This window comes from Drosophila novamexicana, unplaced genomic scaffold (genome assembly GCF_003285875.2).
Source record: "Drosophila novamexicana strain 15010-1031.04,08,12 unplaced genomic scaffold, DnovRS2.1 tig00001395-arrow-arrow-pilon, whole genome shotgun sequence".
Taxonomy (NCBI): domain Eukaryota; kingdom Metazoa; phylum Arthropoda; class Insecta; order Diptera; family Drosophilidae; genus Drosophila; species Drosophila novamexicana.
The window spans coordinates 89,852-114,179 of record NW_020824854.1 but is presented as its reverse complement, the minus strand read 5'-3'; the positions used below and the strand labels follow the sequence as shown (position 1 = coordinate 114,179).

The following is a 24,328-nucleotide window of genomic DNA, read 5'->3' as shown; positions in this document are numbered from 1 at the left end:
TAGATCGATAATCTCTATATAAAAATAGCATATAATATACATAAACTATGTCTATGTACAAATAAACTAAAAGCTGAAGCAGAATATTTAAATCAATAATATTTTTAAGCTGAGACATATTTATTTAATTTCAGCAGATAAAATCAAAGAATAAAAAATTCTCCGTAGCTACTAAAAATGTATAAAAAAAAGGTTATTAACCGATGCCAACAACACGCGGTGTTCCCAAGCGGTCCCCCATCTAAGTACTAACCGCGCCCGACGCTGCTTAATTTCGGTGATCGGACGAGAACCGATGTATTCAGCGTGGTATGGTCGTTGGCGATAGACGAGTGACTAAAGCGTGAATATGTATCTGGAATTCGAGAATAAGCAAACGTGAATTTTAATGATATACAAAAATAAAACACACCCCAAAAGCAGCTCTTCAATGAGTGTTTTGCTTTTAAACCAACCCTTAAATTTAATTGGGTTGAAATAGATTCTTTTAGTGTCGCATATTTTTATATTTTTTTGTGTCCATATATTTTACAAAAATTAAACAACTACCTTGCAGTCGAATTGATTTATAATATAAGGAGCTGCTTTTTGATTTATATGTACAAGGGCTCAAGGGATTTTGTTGAGTTGCATTGTCTTTCGCATATGAAATAGTATTCACTGCGGCAGTCCACACTGTACCAGGACGTGTCCAGCCCCAAAACCATGCAGCCCTCTTTGCCAATTAAATCCGACTGTGGCTCATCGTTGGCCCATCTCTTATAGCCCAAGGGTATACCAAGGCCCAGCCAAGTCCACGATTTCAGATCCGCCAAATTGCTGGCGCCCAGCCAGAATCCTTCATAGCCCAGCAAATGACCTGAACAGTAGTTGGAATGATGGGAATGAAGTGGTTATATATAATTTAGAAAGTTATTTTTTACCATCGAGAGCTATGCTGCGAATCACCTGCACATGCTGCTCATAGCTGGTGACTGTGGCTAGAATCATGTCGGATCGGTGGCATATTTGATGTGCCTGAAACCAATTGACCTGGCAAAATACTTGAATTTCAATATACTTGACTCATACGGATATCTCTGAACTGTGCTCACCTTGCCAAAACTTGCAACGACGTATTTCTCGGTGGCTTTCTGACAGCTCCACAGCTGCAGACAGCAAATGAGCACCAGAAGTCGAAACATTTTGCTAAGAACTCGACCTGATTTTACAGTCTCCAGCTATTTATATAAACGCGACAAAGGTGGCATCAAAAGTCGCTTAGAAAGCAATTAGTGGCCAAAAGATAAATAATATATTATATGCTTGGTTTCTAGGAAAATATAAAATGTTTATTCAATAGCAAAAATCGTTAACACTTTACAAACGTGTGTCCCTTCAAGAAAAAAATTACTTAAGAAATGCTAAAGACCTCACATGTGTCGAGTTTTTGGTCTAGTCTCGATTTAGTATGGGAGTGTGCAGCACTTACAGTAAGTAGTTAAATATATTTATTCAGTTTATTTATAGCTATTAGTATTTGTTACCAGCTCTATACAAATATTTCATCAAATCTGGTCTCACACTTGGCTCTAGTTAAATTAATTTAAATACAATTCTGATAATGGAACCCTAAATCTGACTGAAATATGTTGCAATAAAAACTAAATGTAACATATTTATATAATGTGGGAACTTAAGTTATGTGACTGTGTTGCTTTTCATGAAATGCTTGTATAGATATATAGTATATACATAGTTTATAAGGCTTGTCGAAATCGGTCTAACATAAATAAAATGCAAAATGTTTCACTATCAGTAGAACAAGAAAGAGAAACCCAAGTGAATATAAATATACCAAACTTGCATAAATGAAAAAATATGTAATGCTGTATATCATAAGAGGATGAATTAGCGAAAGTATGAATATTTTCCTACAACTTGTATTTTTCTTTTGATGTTAATATCAACGTTATATTAATATCTGGACAATTTCTTGGTAGGGCAAGCCAAACATGGGGCATTACATTTGTTAACTGCGTTTATGCTATGCGTACACAAAATCTGTTCAAACACATAAATTCAAACACTGCAGACACGAAAATTGACTATAAATTCGAGCTCTTATTCAGGCGCAGCCAACTTAATGCAACCCACAAATACATTTAGTGTTGCCAGATCGCGGCGTTTATTAAATTAGTTGTAAGGGCACGCCGAATTTTAAGAAATTCTGATATAATGCTAAAAGAATTTCTTGAAATTCTAGATAACACATAACATAAACGAAGTATTTGTTCTGAAAACTCGTTGAAAATAAAAAGCGAATGAGCTTCATATAAATATATGCAATTATTTATGGATCGCCAGGCAAATTGTTTAAACTATGCTTAATTACGTTTGTTTTTTTTTTTTAAATTTTTTTTTTGTTTAAAGTTAGGAAGCTAAATCTCAAGTGACTTCCCGCTGCATTTACCAAAAATGTTAGTAATCTCCATATTGATATGTGGGCGGCTGGTGCATCGCCTTGCTGCTCGGCTGGAAGAGATTGTGATGCGAGGACGAGCGATGGGCGAAGCTGGCGGCAATGGCGGCAGTCTCTGTATAGGAATGCGATTGCGAGTGTCGCTGACTGGGCGAATGGGCGCGTCGCGCACGACGCTCCTCAATGTTCGCCGGCCAGCGCTGATGATACCGCGTCGAGTCCTCCGAGGAGCGACGGCGATGGTAGCGCTTTGCGGAGCTACTGGCCAGCGGTGGCGCACTCAGCTCCGGCTGATGTCGATAGCTGCTGCTGTCGTCGCCGCTGCCGGCGCTTAGCGCCTGCTGCTGCAGCTGATACTGTCGCCGCATGCGCTCGTCCAGCGATGAGGTGGGCGTGGGCGTATGCAGATCGATGACATCGCCGTGGGAGTTGCGACGCGCGCGCTGCATATCCCGGTCATCATAGTTATCGTAGGGATTGCGCTTTTGCTTGTTCCGCTGATGCTGCTGCTCGTGCGCGTCAAGACGCTGACGCCACTCGGCGGCGGACACCTGCTGGCCATAGAGATCGGGCTGCGGCTGGAACTGTGCGATGCCGCCGCCATTGCCATATATGTTCTGGTAGCTGGAATGACGCCAGCCCTTCTCGTAGCGGGCGCCGCGCGTCTGGACAGGATCTTCCTCTGGTACGGCAACGGCAGTGGAAGCCAGCTGCTGGCGTCGCTGCGAGCGACTGGAGCTGCTCTCGGAGGAGTCCTCGCCTGAGGTGCCCAAGCCCTGATCCTTCTCATCGCCTCCATAGGCCTTGTAGGGCGCACCCAGGGAAGCCTTGGAGCCATAGGCATAGGGTCCATTTATGCCCATGCTGGGATACTGCATGTAATAGGACTGCGCAAATGGTTTCTCCATCACATGTCCCAGCTTCATATCATCCAGACTGCCGTCCACCTCCTCGTCGGAGCCATCGTCACGACCCGTCCAGGTCAGCCAAGAGCCGGGTCCGAATAGCGACAGCAGCACCGGCAATAGGAACAATCCGTGCATGGCGCCAAAGAAGATGACCAGAAAGACCATTTTGAAGAACACCAAAAATATATAACTCTGTGCCAGCAATAGTGCTATAATGCCCAAAATCGTTGAGCTGGAACCCTGCACAATGGGCAGTCCAAGCGAGTGGAGAGCCTCACGGACGCGCGCCTTGGGACTGCGTTTCTTGGATGACATGTAGGTATAACAAATATGAGCGGTAAAGTCCACCGAAAAGCCAATGCACATGATCAGATTGATCATAGATATCGAGTCCAGATTGACGTCCCACAAAGCCATATAGCCCGCAACGCCCAGCTCAATCGATATAACCGAAAAGGCCACCCACAATGAGCAGAGGATGTTGGGTATAAATATAAACGAGATGATCATCATGATGATTGCGCCAATGACCATGGCCTGCAGTGAAACGGGTCGGACCAGTTCAAATTGATCGAAGAACACAAAGTAGGGATGGAAGATGGATGCGTTTAGCGGCGAGTCCTTGCAGATTTGTCGCAAATCGCGCACCATTTCCTTCTCATGATTGGTATCCGTAATATTGACAGCCTGTATAAGGAATCTCGAGGCGATAATCTGTGTCTCGTCCTCATTTAGGCGCACGTCCAATGAGAAGGGATTGCCGGGGAATAGCCAGTGCTCCTTGACCGCATCAATAAACGATTCCTCATCATCAATGGTCTCATTCAGATAATCGTTATTGCGATCCAAGAAGGAAAGAAATGAGCGCAACCAAGATTCGGTGTACAAAGAAGAGGTTACATATGAGGTGTGCTCCAAAGTGCTTGTCAGATTCTCCATTTGTTCCTGCACAAGGGGATCAGAGTAGTTCAAGGGACCCGCAATAATAACCTGCAAGCCATTAATAAGTAAAATATTTGATAAGCGTAAGTCTTAAGAAGAAAACTCACCTGCATTCTGTAGGGGAATTCGCGATAATAATCATCCTCACGATCGAAAAACTCCACCGAATACGAATCCTCGCGTGACAATTTGCGACGTTCCAAGCCCTCCTTTATCTGGGTAACACCGTAGCAAGCTCCAGCCAGATAAGTGGCAAAGGCCAATATGATAATTATCTTGCACCATTTGTTGTTGATTACCGCTGCCAGCTTGTCTTTGAAGAAGGCCATCAACATGTGATCCTTGTTATCGATGGGATTATCCGGATCGTTGTGATCAATGCCGCCAGCCATAATCGCCTTGTAGAGGAAGTTTCGTTTCTCTATAAAAATTGAAAAAGCAGCTTAAGTCCAGTTGCCATTGACACCAATTCCACGGATTGCTATCGGCGTTCTTCTTGGCTGAGACTAGTCTAGTTTGTTTCTCATGATCAAGTTCATGTTGCAGCTGCTAGTCGGGCGTCTAAACGAATTTAATGCTAGATAATAGGCTTGGCTCTGAGCCGGTTGTGCGGGCCAAGTAACTGGCAACAAGTGGACCTTGTCATAGCCAACTGGCCAACTAATGTCCAACTAACTTTTGTCATCATTATGCGCACACTTAAGTGCTTAATTTCATGCTGATGAAAGATCAAGAACGAAGCTGCTTCACCAATTGTGTGCATGATATAGAAACAAAAAATAGTCTCCTGATCCAAATCATGAAAAAATCCGAGAGGAACGTAGCCAGAAATATACAAAACCGATCTAGAAGATGTGCGTCTGATTGAATCCAAATCAGCTAATCTTAAACAGCTTAAGTCTTTGTAGACCATTTATCTCCTCTTATGCGGAAAACATTTGTAAGAGCTTGTCAACAAACCTTTCCTTTTAACTTTACGTAGTAATATTTCCTGCTTGGAAGATAGGGAGGAGTTTGTACATCACAATCTGTTCCATAGGGCTAAGTGCACTTGAATTCCTTTCTCCCCAAAAGGAGCAAGGTGCTTTCACACACACGAATATCAAAAACACACAAGAACCAGGTATCTAAATATAATCCCAAACCTCTAAGCAGTTCAAATCTATCCACAATCCAATTTCCCCTTAAAATTGCTTCACTTACCTTTAATGGCCACCGACATGGGCTTCACTTTGCATCCAAATATGGCATGCAGATTCTTCCGTTCCCTATAGCCCGAAATGGCCATGCAGGCGGCAAAAAAGGTGATGTGCCACATGAAGGTGAAGCAGACAGCAAAAACGGAGTAGGTGCAAAAGATCTTAACCGAACGGAAGGGACTGATGATGCCGATCAAAAACGAAATGAAGTCTGTAACCGATGTTATCGTAATGGAAACAGCTGCCTCGGACATCATATGACCCATGCGCTCATGCACGGGCATCTTGGCGGGAGTGCGTCGCCAGCCCGCCAACATCACAAAGGTGTCATCAATGCCAATGCCTAAAACGAAAACCAAAATTTAATAAAAAACATCGAACTCGTGTAGTTTTCAGCACCTACCAATCATCAGAAAAGGTGCCGCCAGATTAATGCCTATGAACTCGATGCCGCAGTACATAGCCAAGCCGAAGGCCGCCAGGGTTGCCATTATAGCCGAGATGTTGCCCATCAGGCCTAGCCAGGGCTTTGAGCGCACCGCATCGCCCATCATGCAGGTTATAATGCTAAAGGAATGCATGTAAGCGTTTAGTATTATAAGTTCTAGACATGACTCAGCAGTTGGTTACCTGAACAAACCCATGAGCAGAAAGGTGGAACTAAAATAGGGCACTACCGTCTTGGTATTCTTCTCCAGCTCATGGTCCAATGTGCGTGAAGCAAAATAGGATACCGATATGTGTTTGAACATGCCCGAATTTTCAGCTTTGCCCACGACCCTCAAGAAGGTTTCCTCCCATTCAGCGCCCCTAAGCGGAAGAGATTAGATATTAGAGTGTTTTCTTCCTTGAATAAAGGGAATCCGCTTACTTGGCATCTTGGCGCTTTGTATCGGCAGTGACAAAGTAAACTAATTGTATAGCTGGCACACTTATTATATAATTATCCTCTGTTAGTTTAGTGCCACCGAAGAATACGGGAAAGGCGTGAGCATCCCATGTCACAGGATTAAACATAATCGGAAATGTCAGATTTAGCTGACCCGATTCGATCTGCAGAGATTGAAGCACAAGTTAGTTGAATTTCGATTATAGTACAAATTTCTAATTACATCATCCATTAAGGCATCCAAGTTCAAGATATCATTCTCGAAGCACTCATTCTCCCAGCGTGCACAGTTATCCTTGTAGCTGAATGTATCGCCATCATATGTGGTCGTCGCGTTCTGTATGAGATTATCCAATTGCCGCAGCTCCATAAAGATTTCGCGACGCAGCATATTCTCGTCGCCATCTTTGGGTATTACAATGACACGACCAAAGCGACCTGCAATTGAGAGAAGATAATAGATTAATAACGGCTAACTTTGTTTATTTATGAGCTTAGCAGTCTGAAGTTTCTAAGGCACTGTGATTCGGATTAAAAATATATTGGATTCTATGATTTATTATGGTGTAAAAATATATTTGATGGAATTCTAATGGAATTCACAAGTTAAACTCCATCTGGACGCCTGGCCAATGGCCCGTCTTTTCACTCCCGTTTAGTAGCTTTCAAGACTGAAATTTGACATTTGGTGGGAAATCACATGAATAAATCAAACATCTCCCACGATTCATAAATTATATCATAGATTTAATCAAAGTTTGACCCGCTTTTGTGTCAATGTGCTCGGGCTAGGCCTCCTTCAGTGCCAGCGCCTTCATTGTATGGCGACGTGACAATAATTCGAATCAGTTTCATTTCAGTTTTTATTACTTATTTCGCGTGTGTGTCCGTATAATTCACTTCCACATTGTTCGAGTATTGTTGAAATCGTTTTGTGTTTAATGCGCCATAACAAATGCAGCCGCGTTCACTTGCGTCAGTGTTTGTCGCAGGTCCACTATATATGTAAATATATATATATATATATGTACCTGAATAATATATGCAGCTTTAGCAATATATCTAATCCTATACAGCTACTATTAAGAGAGGTGTTTGCCTGGCATCTGAACGGAACGTGCCAGTCCACACGTTCCGATCGCCTTTTTGTCAATGAACTTCTACGAAATCTAAGAAAATTTTCACATAACCAAACTTTGCACGTTGCGTTAATTATAGTTATAAATTGCAAGATAGAGATATCTATCTGCTTATCAATATATCTTAGTCCGTAAGGCTACTATAATGAAATAGGTTTGCCTGACCTCTGGCTGAAACGTGCTAGTCCATGCGTTCCGATCGCATTTTTATCAATGAACTTGTAAAAATTGTATCAAAATTTTAGAACCACACCTTGAATATTGCCCTAATAATAGATATAAATGATAATATGAATATAGAGACACGTGGCTTCAACACAGGTTGCTGCTGTTATTTCAGTTCATTATCAATTAAATTGGTTTCAGCTGATGCTTCAAAATAGCGAAATATGTTCTGAATTTAAATGCATTTTATGAAATAAAAGTTCTAACGTTCATAAATATTTATATTTGTGCGATTCCCTCCATAAAATACTTCAAAAGCTATTCATCTGATAATTCTGCCACAAAAAATGTGCCCAATTGTTATTATATACCTTTTTTTTCTTTATCCGAATAAAAATATGACCAATAAAGATACCATAGTTACTAGATACAGATACAGTCTACCACAAGCTGAGCAACAATATTTTAACAAGCCTCTCAAATCTTACACAGGAAATTGGCCTCCTTAAAACCTCTTATTATGCCAGAAACAGATCGTAAATAGTCTCAGTTCGATTGACCTAATTTACTATAATAACAGAAAATTTTTCCAAATCTGAAAGTCTCATATTTATTTATCCTCGCCTATGAGTCGCACTATTTCAGTTTATTTTCAATTCATTAATTACACATATCTTAAGTTTCCTAGCAATTCATTGTCAAATATCTATGACAGTCTTCAAACAAAATGCAAATAAAAACTAAAAAAAAAGTATGACACAATTTAATCGTTTTCCCATACCGGGAATTGAACCCGGGCCTTCCGGGTGAGAGCCGGATATCCTAACCACTAGACAATATGGGAGATGTTTGCTAACGACGACCGAGCGCCATTTCAGCGGCGACAAAGCAGAGCAGGCAGTTCAGCGTGTTATTTATGATTTTATGCATTCGCCTTGGAAATGTTTATAGAGCCAATCAATTTATATAACATTTAACCAAAATGCCAAAAACAAAGAAAAGAAATGAAAAAAAAAATTGAAGAAAAATGGAAGCAACTTTTAGTTGCGCTACATAAAAATAATATACTTAATTTCACGAGACGGGCGAAAGTTGGTTGCACTAGTGCTACACAATTTATTTGCCACATGGCGCATGCAACATGGCTAGCGTGCGCGCTTGCATTGGTCTCAGTTTGGGTTTTAAGCATTTGAAATCGCCTCCGTGTCTGGGAATACACACATTTGCTACGGCCAAAAGTGCAAGTCAAGCGAAGCGCAACTAACTGGTCGTAACCGTCTAAATGCGGTCTAGATAATGCCCATAAACAGTTAGCTTCAAATGCAACAGCTTACTGCTGTTGTTGCTGCTGCTGCTGCTGCTGTTACTGGGGCTATTGCTGCAGCTCTTGTGGCTGGCCGCAGCAACTCGCTCGACTTGTTGTGTGCATCTTCTTCTGCATTTGTGATTGTCAAAACCAAAGTTCAATGATGCTACGCACACGCACACAGCCACACACGCACACTCACAACTGTTTAATGAATGCGTGATTGAGTGGTTAAGTCGAACTCTGGCAACAAAATCTACCACTCATATGAGCGCTCAATGCTTAAGACCTCGTTGCACATCGAGTGCAGCTCTACACAGAATGCGGCCAGCAGATTTCGCAAGAATCATTTGCTAATCTGCGCGTAGCTTTTAATAGTTTCGTCTCGCTCTCTCACTCTAATTTTAATTTTATAGTCCAGCGCTATAATATTAGCAGCAATCTTGGCTGTGTGCTCATTATTTTTGATGATTTTCTTTTGTTTGTTTACTTTTACGTCGTTTGTGTTTGCTTTTAATGTTTCGATTTCGCATAGTGCACACGTTTTTCAATTTGTGCAACCAATTTTTTTCGAATTAATATTTTGCAAAATAACTTTTACCAAACTGAACACTTACTACACGTTTATTGTTGACCCGCTTTGTGCGCCAACAGCTTTTGTGTGGGCGCTGGGCTTTTGTATTCCACTAATGAGGTTTTTTTAATGTTTTTTACTGCGAATACTTAAGAGACATTCATGATTCACAGAAATCGGATTTAAAAGCTTAACTATTTGCCAAACCCAATATTTATTAACTAGAGCAGATGTTACCCTTGTCTAAATTATTACAGGTGCACTAAGTATATATAATTAGAATTTTAAATCTATTTTTAACTTATAGGTTCATAGCTCTTTAAAAGGTTTTGCTCTATCATATTCGAGCAATGTCTAAAATTTGTTCATTTTGCCCAGTTTTCTCAAGCCTCCCATATGGTCTAGTGGCTAGGATATCTGGCTTTCACCCAGAAGGCCCGGGTTCGATTCCCGGTATGGGAAGTACTTTTTTTAACCAGCTATTCAGTTTTTATTTCTTTTTTAATTTAATTTTAAAGATATAGATCCTTATGCAGATAAGTGAGATTAGCGTTTTGCGTATTAATATCATTAAAAGTGCTAGCAAGTATTTTTGGAATTTATTATTGAGTCAATTTATAATAGAATATATTTTCGAAATGTTCCACTAAACAAATACATTTGTTTTAGTTTATGCGATAAATGTGTAGATTATATGTGTTTGTTACAAACAATGAGCGCAGTCAAGACAATGAAATAAATGTAGTTAATTTTTCAATTGCCATGAATAATAAATTGTCTTGATTTGGAAACATCTTCAAGTTTATTGTGTTTACATTTAACTGCAGTCTCAAGTGTTTTGTTTTTGTTTTCTTATCTGGCACAATGTCATTTGGCAAATTTTGCATCATTTGTTGGCCATTGTTGTTGGCTCTGGCTAGGCTAATAAACCATTTAGCGTAGTTAATAGCGTGTAGAAACGCTGCCGCGGTTCAAGACCCTAATAAAACGGTGCCCACACATTTCATCTCTAAGCGCTGATTTTCTTAAAGGGTAGGTCTTGAACTCAAAAAGTCAGCGCGCGCGAAACAAATGTTAGAAGCAAACTGCTTTCTGGGTAATATTAGCGAAACGTGTGTATTTCGGGGAACCGAAACTGAGACAACGCGTCGTCGTCGTGTAGCGCAAAAAGTGTTGCAATTTTTAATTGGATGACTAAATGGGTGTCGTCGAGCCATTTCACTTGCCCAATGTTTACCATTATGGCCAACAATTTTAGTTGCCCCTCCCATGCATATAGACAAACTAGTTGTTGTTGTTATTTTTGTTCCAACTTACCAGGCCTCGTAATGCGTCCCACATTGAAGCGGTGCGTATAATTCACTTTAAAATATTGCTCAACAAGCGCACGCTCGGCCTTACCCTCGCCGTTAATGGGTGAAAACAGATATTCGGGATCGATTTGGTACTTTAATTGCTGATAGCTGCATAATAAAATAACAAGGAGACATCATGGAAAATCAAATATAATCAAACTATAAAAAAATAGGTTTTTACGTTTCTTTTTGTTTTCTTTAAAACTCACCCCGTCATGCAGAGCAGCGTTATCATCACGGGTATGATCACAAAATAGCCCGGATGTTTGGCTATGCAAATGCCCAGATGATAAAACGATTTGTTTAGCGTCTTGTCGACACACGATATGCCGCAAGTCATCTGCAAGATGAAAAGAAAAAAAAGAAAATTATATTAGACATCATAAAGCTATCTTAATAAGTGATTCCCCAGCCCCAGCTTGAGGAAATTGCTTTGAATACATAGCTGCGTTTAGCCTTTGTTGAGTTACGAGCAAATGAACAACTACAATTCAAGATCTATTTTGAGGTGAACGCATTAAAAGCTCAGCTTCAATTGCGTGCAAGTCGTACTCTAATGTGTGCTGTCTAGTGAAGGTGAAAGACATAAGGCAAAGGTAGATTGGAGTGCTATTATAGGCTATATATGCACGTACATACATAAAAGGTTTGTCTCTGTTTGTTTATATGTTGGTAGACACATTCGCATTGGTGCTGCCGTGCCTATTCAGCTTTGTTCATCGACACCTTCAACTTAAATTTAACACACGCATTGTTTTTAGATGTCTGAATGAATTTAAGAGGAAAAAATAAATGCCCTTGTTCATCTAACAAAACACAATAATAAAATAAATTACTACACAAAAATAAACTAATAATGCACATTAACATGATTATAGAAGTCAAGTGCAGGGCTATAATAAACAACATAAATTTACTTACTTATTTATAATTAGCTGCGGCACCACAAATTTGTTTTTTGTTTACAAAGAAAATGAAAAACGAAAAGCGTTCAAAGAAAAATTAACGTAAACCCTGAAGTCTAAAACATTTACAATGGAAAAAAAGATAAAAAAATTGAGCCGCCCCCGGGTGGACTCGAACCACCAACCTTTCGGTTAACAGCCGAACGCGCTAACCGATTGCGCCACGGAGGCCATGTGTGCCGGGTGAATTTTAATGTACTTGAACCTAGCACAAAAAAAAACACAATGCTAATGTCAAAATTTTAATAAGAAATTCTGTCACTTTGTATGAAAGTGAGATTAGACACGAAGCGCTCAACAGCCTCCGTGGCGCAATCGGTTAGCGCGTTCGGCTGTTAACCGAAAGGTTGGTGGTTCGAGTCCACCCGGGGGCGGCACCAAATCTTTTGCATAATTTCTTCAAATAAAATGGGAAAGACTTTTTAATTTGGTTAGACATTTAAAAATGCATAAATTATCGTTCTGTTAATATGTGGTTGCTCAAAATACTTCGGCATGCACAGGTGATTCTTAAAAATGTCAAATATTCTTTTCATTCAACCGCAAAACATAACTTAAAAACTTTGCTGAAAACACATTGCTGCGCAATTTGTTTAAGCAATAACTCATGCCAAACACAGAATGTCGCATGGGCACATCGCTTAATGAATTTCGTTAAGCAAAATGCTTTTATGTACTCCACATGAATAGAAACATTAGCATTATAATTGCCCAAGACAGAGCCTAATGACAAAAAAAAAAAAAGAATACAAAAACAATAACAATAAGAAGGAAGACACAAGCATCCACAATACATTAGGCCAAATACGAGACAGCAGGGAGACTGTTAAGCTACAGCTGTAGAATGTACAGTGTGTATATGAACAACAGTTGACTGTTAAGCAGCTACTGTTAAGCCAGCTAACAGTTTTTAATGTACTTGTAATGACTATGGTATTGGGTGATAAGCGCAAGCTAAGCAAAAATTAAATTAGTAAACTTAACATGAAGGTAATGTAACTATAGCATCAGAACTATCTAGTTCTGTTAAGTGTGTATGTGAATAAACAGTTGATTGATAAGTGAGCTAATGTTAAGCAGCTGCCATAAGCCAGCTAGCGACAAGTTCCAGCGTACAATAATTATACAGCTGTATCTAGTATCTGAATGCTAATGAGTTTACAGCAATCCTAATATGGAAGTATATGTATGTGTAACTATAACAGCACGCGCATCTTATTCTTAAAGTGTGTGTAGGAATAATCAGTTGTCTGTTAAGTCAGCTACTGTTAAGCAGCTAGTTTTAGGCACGTTAACAGCTAGCTGTAATGCTCGTTCAATAATGATTAAGCTGTAAATAACTCTACGACTTGATATTTGCATGCTAAACGCCAACTAAATATTGCTATAATGAGTTTGCAGCCAGCTAAGCATGGAAGGTGGCAAATGTATCTTTATCTATGGTAGCACGAGTATCTGTATCTGCAGCTGCATCTGCATCGGTATCTGTATCAGTATACACTAAGTAACTTTCTATTTTTTTACGGGTTCAACGACAACTGACGCTGCACTTTTACCAAAATTGTAACAACACAGACATTACAACATGAACGCCCATAGCCAGGCACTTGAGTCTCGGCTTTTTGGATTTGCTTCAGTCAAGGTTACAGCTCTCTGGACTGGACCGCTGCCGTTGTTGTGTTTATTGTTGTGAAGACTTTGGTAGCGCTTTTTCATTGTTGGCATAACGGTTCATTATGTCAAAGTGATTTAATAAACAAGTTGGGCGCCAAACATACAAGGAGTATTGTGGCAACAGTCGCCAACGACTTGAGTGTGCTCCACAATATTTATATTTGTGTTAAAAGGCCAACAAATGAGTATTTTTTTTTTGTAGCTGTCCCCACCCAACTCTTGTGTGCACAGTTCAAAGCAGGGCCAAAGCACCTCAAGTCCAAGTTGTCTCTGCTGGCATAATACATGCATTCGCAGAATAACAGTTAAAAAGTTATGCAAATAGGAGACACGTTTTTAACAGCTTTTAGCACTCGTCTGCTTCATTTTTGTATTAACTATATAGAAGCTATCTGTTAAATAGTTCTGGTATTAAAGAAGTTTCACATTTATTTTGCTCAGAATTAATTAAAAGAACAATTTTAAGATAAGTTGCGATATATAAAATGTAAAAAGCTTTTATTTTGCCATACAGGAAGCTACTTTTTAACTGATCGTCCATATGGCAACATTATTATAAACTGGTCCGATGTTGATAGGATTTTTTGCATCTAAATGAGGCGCATAGTGAAACTTATGAGTTTGGTAACATATCTTGATAAGCAAAATAGTTTTCCATTTAAGAACCTACTTTTCAATAGATTGTTGCTATGGCAGCTATATGATATGGTTGTCCGATCTGGCCGGGATCGACACATGTACTGCCTGCAGCAGAAAGACGGAACTATGTAAGACGGAACAAAGAACATATACCTAAAGCCTGCAAACTTTGATAGAAAAATTAAGCATATATATTTTTAGTTTGAGCCAAACAAATTAAATTGTCTTTGTTTACTCTTTTATAATATTTTATTTATCAAACGGTTCGTCAGATCCCTGCTGCCATAAGGCCATTTTGTGTATTTTTAGTAACAAGAAGTCGCCGGCCTTCTAACAATATAGAAACATGATTACCAGGGCGAATTTATTGTTCTTGTAAAAAAAAACTGCTATATATTTAAGGGAAATCTCTATAGTTTCGAGTTGGGTATAATTGAAGCCCATAAATTAAATAAGGCAAGCGGTAAGCTAGCATAAATATAGATGAAGATACATTGCTTTGCATTCAGAGGGGAGCATCAACCAAAATTAAAGATAGTATATTTATTAAAACTAATGAATTAACTATGAAAAATGCATGCAGCATGATACAAATTGTATAATCTATCGAAATTCATTTAGTTGTTAGGCCTGTGCTCAAAATTATATATGGATATGGAAGACTTCTGATATATTTAATAACATTTGCATATGAAAAATGGAATAGAAGCCTTATGATAGATTTATTTACATTATTTATTTATTTTAATATGTGCCTTTGGCTATGTTTCCAAAACGTTTTCTTCGAATAATTTTCATAAGTGTACTATTTAAAATCACATGGGATTTTTCTGTGCACAGCCATTTTTCATCTATGAGCTGTCATTGCATTTGCAGCAAAAATTTTAACGTGTGTCTATTTATTAGAGAGTTTCTCTCTGTCCATCTTAATTATGCTTATCATTTTATCGTTTGAGTGCACTCGCATTTTGATAATCCTGCTTTCACTGGCCACAATTTCGCTTTCATTACGACGCAATATTCTGATTTCCCCCACTTGGCTATTTTTAGAATGTGATAAACTGGCCTAAAATAGTTTTCTCTTTAAGTCTCAAAATATGTGGCTTAAGCCATTGTACAGTCATTAGTTGCAAAGTCTAAAAATACTTTTTACCAAAAGCCAACATTATGCAAAAAGTGATACAAAATTAAATATTGTACAACATAATCGCATAACAACAGCATCCCAAGGGTCTCAAAATTCATTAATGAGCATGGCGCAAGCTTCAACTTCAGTTTTCAGTTTTGAGTTTTCATAATCAGCTGGCCACTTGACATTAAATGTCAAAATAAATGCGTTATCATGTCATCTGTTAATGTTATAGTTGCTGTGACTAAAACGATTTGAAAACTTATGAAATTGACGCCACAACACACACACACGCACACACACACATGCACACACTACATTTGATTTAAGTTTTTCCATTTGTAGAGCGCTGCCTCAACAAAAGCTCGACACGTTCGGCCAGCAACACCTTGAGAATTTCCCGCGCGCTCCCTAGCATAAATGCGTGCCAAGAAACCCAAAATCCAAAAATAAAACTGTGCAAATATGTATAAACACATCTATATAAAGACGTATTTAAATAGATAGACCGTCAAATGTGATTTCTGCATAATTTTCGGGTCTTCTCGCATTTGGTTAACTGGGTCAAAAAGCAGATGACGCGACTTTGATTTATAGCAATAAAAAAGTAAAAATCCATTCTTAAACAAGTTTTCGTAAGTATCTTTAACAGAATGCAGATATTTACACATTTCTTGCGTATTTTTCTATGCGGCACAATTCGAAATTCTTTCAAGCGCTGAGAAAGTTGTCTGCCCTAAAAGAGTTTGTCGCTTAAGTCTTTTGTTTGCGCTTGCGTATTTTGTTTTTGTTTTTATTTTGATTTCGATTTTGGTCAGCGCTAAAGCAATTTAACGTTTTATTGTTTATGGTTGTGCGTATTGCTGGTGTGTGCGAGTGTGTGTGTAAGTGTGTGTTTATTGTTGTTATTTTGTAGCCTTTTTGTTGTTGTTGCTGCTGCTGCTGTCTTTTATGCATATTGATTTCTTTGAAAGAATGTTTTCATATATTCGCATTTTCGATGTGTCAACTTTTTACTTTGTGCCGTTTCTTTTATTATTTTTTTCCGGGTCTTTCAGCTCAAATTGAAATATGATTTGTTAATATCATTTTCTTGTTAAGTGCTCAGATATACAACATATTTCGATTTCGTTTGTTGTTCTGGATATGACAAGTGCTTCGCCAAGTATCTTACAATGAGTATGAATAACCAGAATCTGAGATAGGGCTTTTATATGTAAAAAGTTTCAATGAAGCTATTTTTTAAAATACATTTTTAGTGATTTCTTCACATTCTTATATATATGAAAGTCTTTTGAAAGATAGAGTACGCATTTGCTTAGATAGATGTGTGAGTATAGGCAGAATATGTAGCCGGAAACTTGATGAATGTACGTATATGTACGTATATTATTCCAACTATGGGAAAAGTGCCATGCTATCCAAATGCTCATGAAGCCATAAGGTAAGCAAATACAATTATACGTTTTTTATTAAGACTCCAAATCTCATATGCTGGAGATAATTAATTTGGTGGATTATTAAAATGCAACCTGGCAAATTCTTGCATGCACAAAATGCATAAAATGTTGCTTGAACAAGAGCTGGTTAATTTTTAAAATATGCAGTAAAAGCTGGACTTTTCCAGCAGCACCTGCTGAACTGCATACACACACGCGTGTCCGTCAGCTGGTTGTTGTTGTTGGGTATTTGTTGTTGTTTATCTGCAATTTATCATCAATTTGCTGCATTACATGGATTACATAAGCCCGGTTTACCCACCGCAAATTGCACGCCTTTTTAATTTGTATGCGCAGCCTCATTTCTTTTTATTTTCTTGCTTCTTAAACAATTTATATAATTGATTTAAGCGCAGCAAATCGATTGCTGAAACCACAAAAATAAAATACTTAATTCAACATATTTTCCATTTGCCAAAATCATAAAATCAACAACTTTCACTTTGAGTTTTGTTGTTGTTGACAAAGCGACGCGCAAAGCATAAATAGCAACAAATTACAAAATTCATATTAATTAATACAAATTAAAAATATATATTTTGCTAATGCGAAATAGCCCAAAAAAAAACACATATATATTATATGTATAGTCAAAAACTGATTTGATATTTTGCCTTGCGGCTGGCTACGAATTTGGGTCAAGTCATTGAAGTAGAACATAAGACCTTAGCACGTGGGCGTGTCCCGGCCTAAAAGACAAACACATTTTTTTATAATTTGTTTTATTGTGATTGTCAACTCCAAAGCTGATTTATTTATATGTAGCTGGTAGATATGCATAAGTATATATATAAGTATATATATATTTGTTTTTGGCAACGGGCAAACAACCTTTTCGTATTTCTTACAATTGTTGCCACACAAATGTTTGCAATGAATTTTAATTAGTCTTGCTTCGAGGCTGACAAATCAACATTGAGCACCTACAAAACACTTGACAAAAACTGTTATTGGCCCGCCCGGCACCTGGCCAGGTTCTGTCACTGACCGCAGCCGTAACCAAAAGTCAAAAAATTTAAAGAAAAAAATCGAATTCACTTTCTACTTTTTCTGCGACTTCAACCTTAAAGCCGAATTGCTGGCTGACGCATGCGCGGCCACAACAACCTGGAACTGGGTCACACACCAGCACACACACACACACACACACTCTCACACATACACACTAAGTTGGCTCTCTTTCAATTTAAATAAGGAATCTTTTTATGCTCGATTTTTTATTTGTTTGCCTTTGCATTAATTAACTATTTGTTGACTGGTTTTAAAACGGTTTTATAAGACACCTATATTATTTTTTTTTCTTTTTTTTTTTCGAATTTGATTTGAAGTCTTTGGGTCAGTGGAGCAGTCGAGAGATGCTTAAATAGCCTAAACTGAACTGATTGGATCGTAAAATGCAGCTTAAAGCTAACTTAAACGATTAATTTAACAACAGTCGAACATTTCCGCTGATTGCAACGTGTTGATATCAAAGTAATCCAATCGTGACTTAGCTACTATTTTGTGTATTATTTGGAATTTGTAGAGTGTTAAAACATGGTTTATACATATATATATATATAAATCATCGACTACTTTTCCTTTTGGCGCTGGCTTTCATTTAACTACATATATTCTATATACGTTCCATGCATATTCTTGCCCAAACATAATTTTTTGCATTGATATTGAAACTCTATTGGCCTACAGGATTTAAGTTGTTGTTGTTGTGTTGACTACTTTCATTCTTGTTTGACTTTGGCTCAAAGTATCTTTACCAGGGTTATTGGCTCGAATCCATCCTTACCTCTAACCACTGACATCATTTGTCCAAATGCAGAGCAATATCTAAATACTTAGGGTTTGTAAGTGATTAGAATCAGAGTCTGGCAACTTCAACATAACCTCAGCCTAACCTCGCCTAATCTTACTTTTGCTATTAAATGTATTTCTTATAAAAAGCTATTATTGCTTTATCATTTTTGTTTAGGCCGGTAAGTTTGTCGATCGAGGCTCTTGGTTCCTTTCATCTTTTTTTTTCTCAACCCCATCTCTCTAATTGCTTTACGCTTGTCCGGAATTGATTTCAAGAGCTCAGGTTACTCTTTCCGTCACGATTACAAATAACTTCATCCTGCTCAGTCAATTCCCAACGATTCTCAAAAATTAGTACAGTAGTGTTCAGTAGTTCACATCAATCACAGACGGTTCACAGTTCACAGCAGGTAGTCATCTAATTGATTTCGATTCTTGACCGATTCTCTTAAGATTTCCACCCTAGAGGCGAGTTCTCCGCATTTTCACAGCGTTCTCAGGTAGCATTTGAAAAACAGGTTTCAGTTAAATTGAAAAAACTCTGGTTGAAGTCGTCACTGAAGGAGAATGATTGCCATTCACAGCTGGCAATTAACAACTTTCGGCACGCGACTTGAGTGTTTAATAATTTGCGAAATTTAACAAATTGCCATTGAAACATTAACATTAACATAGCCATTAACATAGAAATTAACAGAAACTGCTAAGCAAATAGCTAGCTGAAATGTTTGCCTAAACGTTTAACATAAAATTAGCGTAGAGTCCGAGCGTAGTTCCAGTTCCACTGCCAAGTGACCCACAACTAATGACACTCAGCACACTGACAAGCCCATCAGGGTGTTGAATATAGCAAAACACCTTTAGGCGACCAAGTGGCACCGAGTGCGCTTCAAGTGGTTCCAAAGTCAATCGGTGGGGCATCTCATGTGCAATCTCTTGAAAGGAAAAGTGGCCAGCGAGACAGCTCGAATGTTGTGGGGCTGCCCTCCGCGCTGTACCAGAAAATCTTTCATTGAAGAGTGCTCTAAAGTGCCGTTAACTCTCCAGCTATTATATGTATACTACATATTATACATATATGTTGTCGGGTAACATGCATGTAGTAGACGATCAGCATTGCACTTTCTTTTTTTTTCTACCACATTTCTCGACGGTTTCTGCTTTGGCTGCGGCTTTGGCTTCGGTTTGTTTTCTTTCTTTCTTTAGCTTTTTTTTAGCATTTGTATGTGTTTTTTTTTTTTACTTCTTTTTTTTCTTATTATTATTGGTCTGTCAATTTGATGATATATTAAGTCGATGCTGGCTGGAAAACGCTGTCATAATTGCTCATTTTCAACGGAAAGTGAACTTAAGAGTAAAAGTCATGTGATAAGCCTAATTAGCTTGAGAGACTAAAGAAAGTGCAAGTTGTTTGTGCTTATAATAATGTTACTTGGTCGAAAAGCTAGCCAGATATAAATTGATATGCCTCGCATATCGCTAGGAGCTCTTAAATAAGTAGTTAATTGTGGGTAGAGAAATCTTTAATTGTGTAGAAGACTTTTTAAAAATTGAACTTTTTTTAACATATTCTACTAATATATATATAAGATCTCCCTACCTACAAAAAAAGATATATATATAAGTTATTAACATTCAATTTTGCTTAGTTTAAAATAACATTTTCTGAAAAGCTTAACTTTTATACATTCTTTACTTAAAATCTTTTCTTAAAATCATTCTACACAAAATTATCTTTAATATTCTCTAAGTTCCAAAAATATATATTTAATTTCTTAACAGCAAAGCTGACTCAAGTATCCCTTAAAAAATGTTTTTGGTTCAATAGATGCGTTAGGAACAAGTTCCAAACCACAATCCGTCACAGCGTGACTTATTGCCACGCACAAATTTATTAACAAAGAAAACTACCGATACAAATTTGAAGAATACCTAAAGCTAGAGTGTCAGGATATTCTTGTATTAGAAACATAACCAAGCTTAGTTAATCTAAAATAAATATATCTGATCTGAGCTTTACCAAGTTATGCTAACCTAACCTGGGTATAAGGAATATATCTGACCTCACCAAGTTTCTTGTCGATAAAGACAGCTGTTCTATCCTAACCTTACCTAACCTAACCTAGCCAAGCCTAATTCCAACCAAACCTAATATATAATAACCCCATGGAAGAATCGTACTCCAGCAAAGATTTGAATATACCAAAGCTAATTTAAAACAATTAGCAAATAATATTAAGCTTGACTAACTTGACACGTGCACAGCTGTACTTAATAAATTGCATTAACCGTTATCTTAGCGTACAGTTGGCCTTTCCATTTCGATTTCCACATCGATTTCGGCCTTGAACATAATTGGATTTGCTCATATATCGAAATTGATTAAAACTTGACCTAAGCGAACCGGTTTTTTTTCGGCAATTTCACTTGAACTTTCATTAACTTTGACTGCGACCGCCAACTCCTTGTGGGTTATGTCGGCGCATTGTGTGTACCAGGTTGAGGGGAGTTACAAATATTTTCACATTACATAGTCCACCAGAAAAGAGACAAACCGGATCATAACGAATGTAGACACGTTTCGCGTATGTGTGTGCAGTTAATGACGTCCACTGGTGGACCCCGATAACGGATTTGAATGCGGGGCGCAGCGGGGCGGTGCAGGGCGGGATGAGGGATGGATGGCGGCTCCAACTTTATGTAATCATTTCGGGTCGTATGTTCAAAATGCAAACTTATGAAAATTGTTGTTGTGTGTGATTTTGGACTGTTGGCCAATGTTTGCTATTGATATTTGGACTGTTGCTCTCTTGACTCTTTCCGCTTCATTTTTTAGATTGCCAATTTGTTTGGCTTTGAGTCTCGGTCTCAGGTGTTGTGCTCTGGCAATGCTCAAATGGCCCCAGCTCTGGTAATTGTAGTTGTGCTCCAATTTAATTGCCGTTCATTTTACTGTCAAAGTTTTGAGTATCAAGAGAAACGCCTGTAAGAGCTGCTCTTGCTCCACTTAGACTCCAGCCCAGCCGCTTGCATGCAGTTTAATTACATTTCGTATTTACTCGTCTAGGCTGTCATTCATTCGTTATTAATAATTCGTTAAGGTGCGAAAAATGCATTTAAGAATGCCACAGCTCAGCTTTAGCTTCGACAATTTTTATATGATTTAATTAAAGCTTGATAAAAACCACAATCAGTTGAAATCTTTGCAGCCACTTGACTTAAACTGTGGATTGTCGAAAAACGCAATCCACAAATTAGAAATAATTGAAAAATTTGCCGCTTAAATTGGCCATAAAATTGCGAAATACGCTTTGTAAATTACTTAAGATTCGAGCATAAATTGTGGTTATATTATACACAAAATATTTCGCTGATGCTCGTAAAAAAATAATCTGGAAAGAAGCGCCCAAAAAAACCCTCAAATTTATAATATTAAAAGCAAGCAAATTCTTCATCTAAAAACTTATATAGTATATCGAATTTTTTTACAAATTGCTGTATTTTTTTACTTTTTAAAAACAATTCGAAAGATATGTTCGAAATTTCACTAACAGATAAGTATAAGTATCTTTGAAGTTCCGACTTCGGAAATATAAGTTTTTACCTAATAAAAATTTCTCAATTATTATCACATTCTTTCACATAAATCAAAAGGAATATTCAACATTATATACAAATACACTCCTCAGGTGTTTTGTTGATATACGCAAATTTTATCAAACAAATATTTTATATTAAAAAATTACGAAAGAAATTTTCTTTGTGTTTTCATCACATTAAACCCATTGTCCTTCATTTGGGACGTTGGAATTCAGATACTACGCACAAGTTGACTGAACCAATAAATTCCGATACGCAATAAACAAAGATTCAACCCCCGAGAGGAAAAAATAAAACACAACCCTCTAGAAAGTGCATTTAAGCATTTTCCGCAATTTTATAGAAAAAGAAAAATCCATGAATTCGACTTTGAAGCTTACCTTGTCGTTGTTGTTATATTCGTTCGTATTGTATCCAAAAGATGGTTTTTCCAAAAATGTTTTGTAGATATACTAAAAGTTATTCGATTGCGAATTGCCGTAAGCCTTTGATTCTCTCTGTGGAAAACAATTCAATTGCACTCCTGTCGTGTGGCGCATATGATAACAATAATCTATGCAACTATATTTACTATCGATTTAAATATTATTTTATTTTTTATTGAGCACCAAGCACACGCGCTACCTTGTGCGTCATTTTTATAGAAAATATTTTCATTCGCACTTGGTTGACCGTTAAAGTAATTCGAAATTGTGACGTTTCGAACTGCGGCGATGCGACGGAACGACTGGGGCGACCGTTGGCTTTGAGACCGTCTCGCGGACTGAAAACCAAAACTGAACTGTTGTCTCGTGTCGCCGACTCGGACTGAGCCTCAGCTTCATATTTTTTGGGCCAGGCGTGCGAGAGACAGTCAGGCAGCAAAAGCGAGAGAGAGAGAGAGAGAGAGAGCGAGCACTCGGGCAGTCGCAGCTGTTAACGCTCTCTCGCGCTCAGCTTTGCTGCTGATCACCTGTTGCACATTTAATAACTGCTTTCTCTCTCTCTCTCTCCCTCTCACTAGATCACGCTCTTGCTCCTTGGCTCTCTTCGTGCTCGGCTGTTGCAGTTGCGCACCGGTTTGCGCCGGTTTATGATTTTTTGGGAAAACTCATTTTCTTATACCTGTTTTTTTCATACACAGGTGCTCGCTGCTGCTGCTCTTGTTGTTGTTGTGCCTTACTCTCAAGACTGAAGGTCGCATTTTCGCTCATTAATCGCCAGTTCGCCACTTTCTTCAGCGCCTGCGCAGAGATTTTATTTGCTCTCACACCGATTAACGGTGTCATGTGTGTATATGTTAGTGTGTATTTGTGTGTGTGTGTGTGTTTGTGTACCTTTATAGGCGTTTCAAGTGAATTGTTAGACGTAGCAGCAACCATAAATGTTTATAGATTCTCTAGAACCATATAGCATATAGTTATGTATGAAAGTATATAATATATACTTTGTAATTGAAATACATATATTCACCTTTTGTATAAACGCGCGTGTGTTTTTACCCTTTCAAACTGCATTTTGGGAATTATCTAGAGCACTGCACCTTCGCATGCAGCATCACAAACAGGAGCGGTTCAACCTACGCGAAGGTTTCGGCAGCCAAAGACGAAGATAGCTTAAGTAGTTAGGATTTGTGCATTGAACATGCCATATAGGGATACAGAATTAAAATTATAGAATTCGAATTATAGAATTAATAATTAGAAATAAATTATATTTGACTTTTATTGAAAATATATAATTTATTACCATTTACATTAAACTTGATAAACATATTCATCCCACCAAGCCAAAACAGAGATAAAAGAATGAATGTAAATAATAATAATAATAATAATAATAATAAAAATAATAATAATAGTAAATAATAGTATATAAGATAGGGTGATAGCACTTCATATTTTCTTCGTGATACATCAAGTGGGCACGCTCTTTATCAGGTCGCATGTTGGTCGTCAAAATTTTCTTTTAAATTATGACTACGATTCTTTACAATTTTCAATTTTTTTATATAATTGTTAGGAGATTGAGGTACATACTAACTGGCTTGAAACATACATTAAAATTAGTAGGTCGGCAAATAAAAAAATCCCTGGCAAGTCTAATAAAAC

At 37.9% G+C, this 24,328-nt stretch overlaps 2 protein-coding genes and 5 non-coding genes across 7 annotated transcripts; 2 read left to right on the top strand and 5 right to left on the bottom strand.

The window, feature by feature from the left end:
• Positions 1-204: 204 nt before the first annotated feature.
• LOC115767503 lies at positions 205-323 on the bottom strand. Its single transcript, XR_004018384.1, has one exon. It is a non-coding gene; the product is annotated as a 5S ribosomal RNA (ribosomal RNA).
• Positions 324-507: 184 nt separating this feature from the next.
• LOC115767486 (snaclec alboaggregin-D subunit beta) lies at positions 508-1,184 on the bottom strand. Its single transcript, XM_030711794.1, has 3 exons — positions 1,095-1,184; positions 924-1,032; positions 508-859 (listed from the first exon to the last, which is right to left on the bottom strand). Exons 1-3 carry the CDS (start codon positions 1,182-1,184, stop codon positions 594-596), a joined length of 465 nt encoding a protein of 154 aa, XP_030567654.1. The 3' UTR covers positions 508-593.
• A 135-nt stretch (positions 1,185-1,319) lies between these two features.
• On the bottom strand, positions 1,320-23,006 carry LOC115767432 (patched domain-containing protein 3). The gene is made up of 10 exons (XM_030711724.1): positions 22,619-23,006; positions 11,148-11,278; positions 10,901-11,046; positions 6,623-6,837; positions 6,382-6,563; positions 6,141-6,320; positions 5,914-6,077; positions 5,515-5,853; positions 4,419-4,732; positions 1,320-4,359 (listed from the first exon to the last, which is right to left on the bottom strand). The coding sequence occupies exons 2-10, from the start codon at positions 11,276-11,278 to the stop codon at positions 2,461-2,463; spliced, it is 3,570 nt and encodes a 1,189-aa protein (XP_030567584.1). The 5' UTR covers positions 22,619-23,006; the 3' UTR covers positions 1,320-2,460.
• Positions 8,476-8,547, bottom strand: Trnae-cuc. The gene has a single exon. It is a non-coding gene; the product is annotated as a tRNA-Glu (tRNA).
• Positions 9,974-10,045, top strand: Trnae-uuc. The gene has a single exon. It is a non-coding gene; the product is annotated as a tRNA-Glu (tRNA).
• On the bottom strand, positions 12,001-12,074 carry Trnan-guu. The gene has a single exon. It is a non-coding gene; the product is annotated as a tRNA-Asn (tRNA).
• Positions 12,204-12,277, top strand: Trnan-guu. The gene has a single exon. It is a non-coding gene; the product is annotated as a tRNA-Asn (tRNA).
• Positions 23,007-24,328: the final 1,322 nt, after the last annotated feature.

Excerpts from the sequence above, each read along its gene's own strand:
- LOC115767486 (XM_030711794.1), bottom strand. The coding sequence starts at position 1,184 with ATGTTTCGACTTCTGGTGCTCATTTGCTGTCTGCAGCTGTGGAGCTGT. Across the intron at positions 1,033-1,094 it reads TCGTTGCAAGTTTTGGCAAG|GTCAATTGGTTTCAGGCACA; the intron begins GTGAGCACAGTT and ends GTATTTTGCCAG. Across the intron at positions 860-923 it reads TCGCAGCATAGCTCTCGATG|GTCATTTGCTGGGCTATGAA; the intron begins GTAAAAAATAAC and ends ACTACTGTTCAG.
- LOC115767432 (XM_030711724.1), bottom strand. The coding sequence starts at position 11,278 with ATGACTTGCGGCATATCGTGTGTCGACAAGACGCTAAACAAATCGTTT. Across the intron at positions 6,564-6,622 it reads TGGATGCCTTAATGGATGAT|ATCGAATCGGGTCAGCTAAA; the intron begins GTAATTAGAAAT and ends CAATCTCTGCAG. Across the intron at positions 6,321-6,381 it reads ACAAAGCGCCAAGATGCCAA|GGGCGCTGAATGGGAGGAAA; the intron begins GTAAGCGGATTC and ends TCTTCCGCTTAG.